Genomic DNA, 11,196 nt, shown 5'->3' on the forward strand with positions numbered 1-11,196 from the left:
TTGATTCCTTCACAGACTGTAACCACCTATCTCACGGTTGTGAGACGTGGTTGTGGCTGAAATTTTACCGCGATTTCGCTGGAAGCGGGTGCAATTTTTCAGTTGCCATGACTTCTTTTTGTATGTCGTGGTTGCTTCCACGACATTCGGTACATTCCACGACGGTCGCGGAAAAATTTCATATCCAGCGGTAGATTCCACGTCATTGCATGTCGCGTGGAAAGCAAAACTAGATATAAGATGGTATTTTCCACGACTAAAAATTTTTGTTATATCAGGGTACATTCCACGACGCGTTACGCCCACTTTGGGAAACGCCCACATCCTTGAACAAACCTCTTTATGTATTTTTCAAAAATAAATCCTGCTGCATATTTTTTGCTATATTTAGTGATAAAAAAGATTAATCATAAATTATTCTAACAATTATCTTAATTGCTGACATTTTTTTCAATTGTAAAATATGCAAACAAAATTTTTTTTATGTATAATTCTATTTTTGTGTAATGTTCCAAATATCATAATTATTACTTTTTTGTACATTTGTTCCCCTCCATAGATAAATTAAAAAGTTCTTATATTTTTTTATTTACTAGCCACTGTTGAAACAATTTTTATTTATTTAAGAATTTTTTCACATTTGGCTCAAATTATTGCTATTCTCCTAATGACATAAGCCAATTAGGCGATATCACAATTGATTTGGTGGATTCAATATGCTAGTTATTCTTTAAAAAAAAGTTGTTATTAGAGTTTAGCTTTTGACTGGCAAAAGGCAGACGAATGTATTTTTTGTATCCTGAAAACCTTTATTTTTTATGTTGCAAATTACGTGACTTCACTTATGCTAATCATGTTAAATCATTATTTCTCATTACTTTTTAACTACATGAATTGGTTGATAATTTGATACTTGAAGAGATGGAAAAAGTTTAAGAATCCTGTTAAAAGGTATAATACAAAGCTATACTTTATTAGTTAATGTATTTAACATTTGAAACATTTTTGTAATATTTTTCGACCTCCTAAGCGCAAAAGTCGAAAAATTGCGTAAAATGAATTGAAATCTTACTTTGTAACGAAAGTCGTTGAACTAACCAGTGATCGTGGAATCTACTGCAGCGTATACGAAATAGTCGTGGAATCGGCCACGGGCATTTTTTCTCAATACTAAAAACTTTAATTTTAAATATTGCAATTAATGTTACATTGATAATACTAATCATGTTAAATAGTTATTTTTTATCGCTTTTTAATTAAACGAATTGCTTGATGATGCCACAGAAGAGACGAAAGATTAAATTTACATTGTTTCCAGGTGAAAGATTCGCTGCAACAAAAATTAACCTTGCTGGATAAACTTTACATGAATCAAAGATAATTTCCGATTCTTAACCACGCCTGGATAATCTTTCGCCTTATAATCGCTGCACTTTTATTCGAGATTAAGCGAGAATTACAAAGCCAGCTATATCTACCGTCGTTTAACTTCATTAAATTGGAGAGAACTGGGGATTCCCATCTGTCAGTTGCTTTTTGCGCTTTTTGCTGAACGGTTATTAAAAAGTTCTAATTCTTTCACAATAGTCTAATTTATTTCGGAGGAGATATATCAGTACATGCAATATTGTTAGTGTTGTCTGTTGCTGATTCTACATGTTTTACTGAAACTTGCTCACTTCAGCGTGACAAAATTTTGACTTTTGTTTTTTTTTGTATTGTTTTAAATCTGGTGTCCCGATTTATAGCTCAAATTCACTCATACTTTGCCGTTTTTTCATTGCTTCTAAGGACGCCGTAGCACACGACAGCTTTTATTCCACCGTATAATAAACTTTCTCCAAATAGCATGTAAACTTTAACACCGGAATTTTTACATGCAACAAAATTTAACTTCTATTTTTTCTATGGCGGCACTTGAAGAGATGAAGAAAAGTTTTAAAATCCTATTAAAAGATATAATGCCAAGCTACCCTTCATTAACTAGTGTGTTTAACATTTGGGACTTTTTTAAAGATTGTTCGATTTTCTTAACCAAAAATCCGAGAAATTGCGTAAAATCAATTAATATTTGATTGTGCATCATACGACGTTGAAAGTATCAAAGGTCGTGGAATCCACCACATCATATACGAAATAGACGTGGAGTCGACCCTTGGACATACTTTTTTGTGTACTAATATCTTTAATTCCAAATATTGCAAATAATTTGACATTGCTTATGCTAATCATGTTAAATTATTATTTCTCAACGCTTTTTAATTACCTAGTTTAAGGCGAATTAATTGTATCTTAGTATTATAAATTATCGATCGGTTTACTCTCTAAATATATATGAGTGAAATTTCACTGATTCAAATAGCTAGAAATAAGTCAGTGCGAATCAGTGAAAGTTTCTTATTGAATCAGTAGTAAAATTTAGTAGTATAAATGTGATCAAATATTAAAAAAGGTTAAAAGTTTCGATGCTTTTAAATGGCAAACAGCCGCACATATTACTTTAGTTTCAAGATTGGACTGTCATGTACACACACGGTTGCTAAGTACTTCCCATACGCGTTAGAATATATTTGTGCCGCAGTTAATTGAGAAGACTTACAGTCCGAAAGTTAAAAAACGTATTTCATTAAGGAATTCTTCTTGCTACTTGAGTAAAAGAATAACAACGCTTAACTTAATAATTTAGAGGTTATACTTCACATGATTTACTCTGATTTTACTGAACTGATTAGTGAGTAAGTCCGAAATCACTGTTAAATCAGTGAAGTGTCAAACTACTAACGCATTCAGTGAATTTTTCACTGATTCATATTTAGAGAGTAGGCAACGTTGAAATGAGTACGAAAGCAACTATTTCTGCTAATCGCTATGGATCAATTTGAGTTATTAAGTGCAAATAACGAATGTAGTTGTATTTTCAGAAGCCACTTGTTTTCCATTTGTTTTTCATGAAATTATGTACAAAACAAATGAAAACTATGTGACTTCTGAAAATGCAAGTTCACCGTTATTGGACCCAAAAGCACAATTATTATTAATTGGATTCCCCTTTTAGCACACTTTATAAGGATTTGAAAAGAAAAGACGAGTTCGTTAGCCAGCTTTTTTTAACAAAATTTTAAAAAGTTAGAGCATTTTGAAAATTGCTGAGACAACTTTTTTTCTATATATTTAAACATTCTTTTGACACATATTTATAGTAGACCATTACTTTTTTCAAAAGAATAAAAATTACCTAACTTTTAGCATTTTGACAATCCAAAAAACCAAACGAAAATTAATATTTGCTGCCAAAAAGAGCGTGATATAGGAAAAAGTGAAGAAAAGAAAAACGTTACTTTTTCAAGGCATTACAAGACTGTCTAAACAACTTTTTAAATTTTGTGAAAAAAATCGAAAATGTAAATTGTTACTGCACAAAAAATAATGCATTATTTCATTCTGATCCTAATAAGAAGGTATTGGTTAGCCGCCTTTTTTTTAAGAAATTAAAAAATTTCAGAGCATTTTGAAAATTTTTGAGACCACTTTTTTCATATTTGAAAATTTTTTTGTAAAACATTTGTAGTAGGTCAAAATACAAACAATTTATCTCCATTAGTTTTTTTGATAAAATAATAACTACCAAACTTATAGCATTTTCAAAATCCAAAAAACCAAACGAAAATTAACACTTGCTGCCAAACAAAACGTGATGTGGGAAAAAGTCATAAAATGAAAAATGTTACTTTTTCAAGGCCCTACAAGATTGTCCAAACAACTTTCTAAGTTTTGCTTACAAAAAATCGACAATTTGAATTTTGTTGCAAAAAAAAAAACAGATGAAAAAACAATAACTTTATTTTGTGAAAACCAAAGCAAGATACAAAAAGAGATAGATTGACAATAATTGTGCACTTTTAAAAAAATAGCGAATTTTTCAGGAATTATTTTTTGTATGATAAGTAGTTTGTGTTTTACGGATAAAAAACAATATTCAAAATTTAAAAAAAAATTATATTTGAGTACAACCATATATGATACGAGAATAAGTTAGAACAAATTATTCAACCAAGAAACATTTAAATATTTTTTTCGAATATTTTTTGATAGGAAGCATAGTTTTTTTATCGTAGAAACTGAGATTAAACATTAAACAAATATATAAAAACAAGGCAATAAGAATAAGACTGTTTCAATTTCCATGCAAAATACGAAATGTATTATTCTTTATTTTTCACAATTTTAATACCCAATGTCAGGCAGAGGAACATAAAAAATGTATTAAATTTGATATAAAAGTATTGAGCATAATGTAGAAAATTTGACATTTTGGGGAAAAACGAGTGCGAAGCACGAGATACGTGATGAGAATGTGTTCGCTAAAGCCGAAAGAGCTTTAACAAAATAGAGTTCAAAATTGCAAAATTGCAGTTGTCGATTCGTTAATCTTTAATTTTGAAAGGTTTGGGCGTGAATGTGGGAGAAATGCAAAGATCGAGCGCTAATATACTAATGCAAGTTTATGAGAAAAATACAAAGTCCGAGCGCGTAGCGCGAGGTAAATCGGAAATCGAAAATAAAAGATGTAAGACTTTTTTTCAAATTTAAACATTCTAAATCATATGTTTTTGAATTGAAATTTAAATAGTTATTAAAATTGCAGAATATTAATTTTTAAGATATACTTTCGTAATTGTCAGTTAAAAGCGCTTGAAATCGAAAGCTTGTGTAATTCAACAATTCATATGTATTTACAAGCCTAAATTATTTATTATATAACATTCATCACATTTTTACATAATTACATTTATTGCATGATTATAAATGAATAATATTCACACTGTAGGACACATTTGTTTGAATTCATTCGGAAAAACTTTTGTCAGATTTCGCTTTTCTTGTCGCTCCAACATTTTAATCTGGTTATGTGGCCATGTCTTGGTAGATGCTACATTTCTTTTGTAAAAACATGCGTGTTTTTCAAGGACCTCTCTGATTTGTTTGTTGCTAGGGAGATTCTCCGTGGCAATGTTTTTACCAAAGATTTTAGTAATGGTGGTTACTTCCTCAGGAGACCAGGGATCCTTGCGAATAACATTTCTGCGTTGGATAACTGAAAATAAATGTTTAAGTTAATTAAGTTGTGACGTCTTGTGTATAAATATCTATCTTCCTTAACATAGTATTCATTAGCTTATAAGATTTATTGACGGAATCCGTGGAAATTTTTCGTCTCTTCCAATTCGGCTTCTATGTTGATGGTTCTGATTCGGAATCATCCTTATTGGAATCGGGAGACCAGGAATCTCTGCTAGTATGATTCGCGCGACTAGTTACTGAAAATTAAGTTATTTATGAAGTAATTCCGTTTTCAGAATAAAGAACTGACGTTCTTACCAAAATTATGAAGATACTTACAATAGTTATTCATATTCGGCTTCAATTGTTTCTTTGGTTCTGGTGGCTCTGAATCGAAGTCATCCTCATTTGAATTGTCCAGCCTCCTTTCATGCGAGTTTCCTGAAAAATATATTTAAAATTAGTGTATTTTAATCAAGTTTAATGAAACCTACGAAACCCTAAAAAACGGAATTGGTTAAAAATTAACATTGCTTACCTTGGCAGACGATGGCATCTTTTGTCGTCTCTGAAGAACCATTCCGATTCTGCTGCGAAGTTCGAGGAGTTTGGATTTGTTGAAGAACAGAAGACATTTTTAAAATGTCCACAGAGACAGTCGGTTGACGATAAATTCTTCTATGTATCGGATCATCGTGGCCCATGAAAGCTGCTACATGTGCAACGTCTGTCTCCGTCATATTAATTGTAGAACATCTCGTGGCCAGTTCTTTTCTCAAAATGGTGCATCGTAAAAGTTTTGGCTTTTGTGCTCCGAATATTTCATAGGTTTTTCTTATCAGATTGCAGGCGTCAAGCGTACGATGTGTATTCTTGTTGGTGGGTGGGAGTGCAAAAAAGTACTCATTTTCCTGCATGATTCCAGCTTCCTCACGGTACTTTTTGAATCAGCTTCATGCATTTGAAGTCGTGCTTATCCACAAGTATCGGTACTGGCCGATTCAATTTTCTTCGAATAAGAAGTCTCACGAAGTTGTCAGCAGCCTTCCGGTGCTCTTCAGAAAGGTCCAGGTATAGTTGGTCGGTCAGTGTTATCTTCGTTAAAGAGTCAAAATCCACCTCTTTTAGAAATTGCATTTCTCCAACTTTCAATATTTTCAGGAAATTTCAACAACAACATAATCGGGGATTCCAAAGAATTTAAAGTGCTTTTGAAATATTTTAAAAGGATCTTTAAATATTATTAAGTATCAGTAATTTGTATACCTCTGAAAAGATTTATTTATATGCATTTTCAAGAGATTAAAAAAGTATCTAACGGATTTAAAAGACTTCAATTAATTGTAAATTAGAGTAAAGTAAGGCATTTTAAATTATTTCTCGAAATCTCGAAAGAATTTAAAAGAATGTTAAAGGGTTTTTGGAAAGATTCATAATTTCCATCGTTTTTTCTTTAATTTTAGGGAAATTCCTGCGATTTCAGACCATTTAACGGAGTTTTTGAAGGATCTTCGAGTACTAGAAAGTATGCTAAGGAATTTTCAATAATTTGTACGGCTTTGAAAAGATTGAAATAAATTTTCAAATATTTTAATGGATTTTAATAGGTTAAGAAATGTTTTAAAAGTTTTCCGAGAATTTCAAAGAATTTTGAAGAAGTTTAGGACATACTACTGTATTCCATACTAATGTATTTCATACTAATGTATTTCATACTAATGTACATACTAATGTAGTTAGTTGGAAGAGATGTTCAAAGACTTCTAAATATATGTAAATATTTTACAGAACTTTATCTGATTTAAAGACATACACTTTAAACATCACACAGAGCTTAATTTTCAGTAAAAAATATAGAATAACTTACCAATGCGTGCGAGTATCTGTGCTATTCGATTGATAATAGTTTGGCACTTCCCCCACTGTGATTTAACTATACACGTATTTCCCGTCTCTCGAGTGATAAACCTTTTATGATATACACCTTTAATACCATCACTGAATAATAAAAGATAATACATTTTTCGTAATGATCAATCCAACAGTTGAAAAAGAAACGGCAAGTACGATTAAGAGCGAATAATAAGGTTTCAAGTAATTTCAAGTGCTGCGAGCGAGAATTCATAAACGAATGAACACTGTGCGGGTGCAAAAGTGTCGAAGAAGGGTCAATTTTCAGGAATTTTTCAAACTGGGAAAAATTTGGGAAAGCTGATTGAATAAGGAAATGCTAGTTTCGAAGTCTGAAATATTTAGAGAAGAAGGGGGCAGTTTTCAGGAAGTTTCCGAAGTGAGGAAAATTTAGAAAAGCTGATTGGATAGATAAATTCTGAGACAGAGTTAGTGGGCGGTTCCATTTTGCCCTCCTCGAAGTAGTTGACGCAAGTGACAAAACACCCATATTTTGGGAAAGTTTTGTCAAGAATATACTTTTGGCTAACAGAATGAATTATTTACAACCTCATTGTGTGCAATCAGGTCATAAACGACTTAATGAGGTTACGGTTAAAGGGAAAGAAAATTAGAGATGTACGCCAGGGTGTAGCGAAAATAATTTACTTCCAACAATTCAGGACTAAGGTAGGAAATTTAAGCTGGATAAAGGTTCGCTCAAACACTATGGTACTAAGAGATTTTAGATGGTTAGTACGTGGAAGGTAAGGTGAAATACTGGGTGTAATCTCGGCCTGCAAAACAATAATGATCGATAAGGATCAAATGAAAAATTGGCTTTCTTTCATTTCACCCTTGCAGATCTTCACTTTATGTCAAGCTGAGATTATCCCCTGAATTTGTACCTGAATCGCTTTTTACACTTAGTATTTGTCTGTGCAGATTAGAGTGATGTAAATTTTGCCACGAAGAAGATTCTTTAGTGCATTAGTATTAAAACTGACATGGTTTCATGGTCTTGTTAAAAAATGCGCATTCTTTAAACAAAATTTTGTTATTAAACATTTTTTTGCAACTTTTATCGTTTTTCCATAAACTGAATTTACTCACTTCCAATCTTATTTGTATAATTTAAACTTTACACATACGGTGTAGGGCTTCAAAGATTTGAAGAAATTTGAAAATATGTTTTGCAATTTATTTTGAATTCACCCGGAATTATCATTAATTGATCCTAAATTCTTTTGAATTCTACTAAATTCACTCAATTCTATTCATTCGATAGATTTTTGAAAACTTTTTGTTTTCTTCATCTTGAAGTCTTTAAAACTCACCCTAAATTCGGAGGCATTTGATCAAATTCGTTTGAATTCTCTTTAATTTTTTTTTCCAAATAATTTTTCTATATATCTACTATATTTATTTTTTAGAGATTTTCTTGAAACTGTTCAACTGCTACCTTTTCAATTTTTTTAAAATGGTTGCTCATCAGATTCCTCCATTCAGAAAACCTGCTTTTAATACTTTAAATTATAATTTGTTTAGTTTTCATGTTTTGAATTTGAAAATATAAATGAGAAAGAAGACTTTTATTTTATTATTTTGTATGCTGTCAAAATTTGAATTTTTTATTTGCTACAAAAAATCAAAAAGTTGTTATGATAATCTTGTAGGGGGTTCAAAAAGCAACATTTTTTCAACTTTTCTTATATCGTGCGTTATTTGGCTTAAAATGTTCAGTTTTGTGTTTTTTGGAATTTTGTAAATGCCATACCTCTGGTAATTTTTGGTTTTATGAAAAAAGTCAATAAGATGAATTATTTGACTTTTTGAATACTATAAACATTTGTACAGAAATTTTTTGAACTTCGAAAAAGTGGTCTCGAAAATATTAAAAATGCGTTCACTTTTTGAATTTTTTTCCATAATGGCTGGCTAAAGAACTTGATTAGTAAAAACCTGTTTTTCGGATTCAGGGGGTGTCGGACCGTGGAAATTTGACAAAAACTGGGGAGGGGGTCAAATTTTACACAAATCTAATACCTTCTTTGATGAGAATGTAAAAATTTAGTAAATTAAAAACTATCTTTAAATTTGATCTCGAATGTTTCAACTTTAATTGTATTAATATAATTGTATAATAATGAATGTAAGGTAATAAGAAAAGTAAATACGTACCTTGAAGATACATCAGCTATGAATTAATATGTTATAATCTCGATGTCGTATTTATCTCGCGTTTCGCGCTCGAGTATGTATTTACCTCGCGCTACGCGCTCGGTCTTTATATTTTCGCACATTCTTGCGCAAAAATTTTAAAATTAAGACTCAAAACATCCACTACTGTAATTTTGTAATTGTGAATTCTCTTTCGTTAAAAGAGAGTTTGAGCGCACCTACGGCACGCGTCTGATGGCAATCGTATTACGCACTTGGTGTTTGCATTTCTTCCACATTCTGGCACAGACATTTTAAAATCAAAGGTAAACGGATCGACAACTGTAATTTTGTGATTTTGAACTCTCTTTTATTAAAGCTCGTTTGGCTTTATCGAACACATTCTCAGCACGTATCTAGTGCTTCGCACTCGATTTTATCCAACATGTAAACTTTTCTACATTATACACAACACTTTTCTATCAATTATAATACATTTTTTATGTAACTCTGCCTGAGATTACTTATTAAAAAACTGCAAAATAAAAAGCAAATTGTATTTATCATGATTATTTTTGTGTTTGTTCCTTATTTTGCTTTAAATTTTATTCTAAGCTGCTCTAAAACATGCATCATTTCAATAAATGTATATCATTACAATTCATTATATGCATAAAAATTTAATCATACTAATTCTTATTTCCTTGTTTTTATAATTTTTTATTTTTAATATTGTTTTTTACGATTAAATGAAAACTACTTCGCACCTGCATTGAGTGTAATACAGGAACCTATATAGGGTCCTATATAGGAGCCTATGTCCTCTTTTGTCTTTCTGTGCTTTTTCCAAAAAGTTTATTTTTGCATTTTTTATCTTATGTTTAACGATCAAAAGAAGATCTACTCGTCCAATCAAAAAATGATTAATAATAAATTTATAGATCTTTTCAGGCGAACAACTTTTGTGTGGTAATTTAAGTTCATAACTTGTGCCGTTTTTCCAATCAAATTTAATATTTTTATTTTGAATGATATTTTTTACGACTAAAGGAAAAAACACGTTCCTATCAAAAATTATAGCTCTTTTTTGGATGAAAAATTTTTGTCTCATTTTTTTTCGTGGCTTATATGGAAAAGTGATTCATTATAAATGTTTAGTTTTTTCCAGGGCGCGCAATTTGAGCTTTTTCATTTTTTTCGTATCTTGCATAGTTTGACCAAAAAAAATGGAATTTTTGAATTTTTCAATATTTTTGGTACGATCAAATTTGGAATGTTTAACTTTTCGACCAAATTAAAAAAGTTGTTATCGTAGTCCTGTAGGGATTTCAAAAAGCAAAGTTTTTCTTGTCTTGGTTTCTTTCATATTATGCGTTGTTTGGCTTAAAATGTTCATTTCCGTTTGTTCTTTTGGATTTTGAAAATGCTATAACTCTGAGAATTTTCTTTTTATAGAAAAAAGTCATGGGGATAAATTGTTTGAGTTTTTGTTTACTATGAACAACCGTACATAGAAATTTTAAATTTTGAAAAATTTGGTTTCAAAAATTTTTGGTACAATCAAATTTGGAATTTTCAACTTTTCGACCAAATTAAAAAAATTGTTATCATGATCTTGTAGGGATTTCGAAAAGCAACGTTTTTCTTCTCTTGACTTTTTTTTCGTATCATGCGTTGTTTGGCTTAAAATGTTCATTTTAATTTGTTTTTTTGGATTTTGAAAATGCTCTAACTCTAGTAATTTTTTATTTTAAAAAAAAGTCATTCGGATAAATTGTTCAACTTTTTGAATACTATAAATAACCATACAGAGAATTTTGGAATTTTCACAAAAAGTGTTCTAAAAAATATTCAAAACGTGCCCACTTTTTGAATTTTCATCCAAAATGTCTGGCTAACGAACTTGAGCTTCAGTTTAGGACACTAAACGAGTGTGCCAAAGGGCAATCTAATAGATTAATTTTTTTCGAAAGTTGTCGTGTTCACAGACAGACAGACATACAGATACATTCGTAAAAACCTGTTTTTCGGTTTCAGAGGGTCTCAAAACGTGGACATTTGACAAAAACTGGGGGGGGGGGGGGG

At 30.8% G+C, this 11,196-nt stretch overlaps 2 protein-coding genes across 6 annotated transcripts in view; both read right to left on the reverse strand.

Annotated features, from left to right (window-relative positions):
* The window catches only part of LOC117174080 (pantothenate kinase 3), a 267,760-nt gene that overhangs the window by 21,561 nt on the left and 235,003 nt on the right, over positions 1-11,196 (reverse strand). The window lies entirely within an intron of this gene.
* LOC117174082 lies at positions 4,807-5,809 on the reverse strand. 2 transcript variants are annotated; one of them, XR_004467255.1, is made up of 4 exons: positions 5,600-5,809; positions 5,401-5,502; positions 5,162-5,318; positions 4,807-5,095 (listed from the first exon to the last, which is right to left on the reverse strand). XR_004467255.1 is itself a non-coding variant. In XM_033362765.1 (3 exons), exons 1-3 carry the CDS (start codon positions 5,799-5,801, stop codon positions 5,233-5,235), a joined length of 390 nt encoding a protein of 129 aa, XP_033218656.1. In that variant the 5' UTR covers positions 5,802-5,809; the 3' UTR covers positions 4,807-5,232. The 2 variants fall into 2 exon arrangements, 1 of the variants encoding a protein (XP_033218656.1); XM_033362765.1 differs by having other exon boundaries at positions 4,807-5,318.

Source organism: Belonocnema kinseyi, chromosome 6 (assembly GCF_010883055.1).
Source record: "Belonocnema kinseyi isolate 2016_QV_RU_SX_M_011 chromosome 6, B_treatae_v1, whole genome shotgun sequence".
Taxonomy (NCBI): Eukaryota; Metazoa; Arthropoda; class Insecta; order Hymenoptera; family Cynipidae; genus Belonocnema; species Belonocnema kinseyi.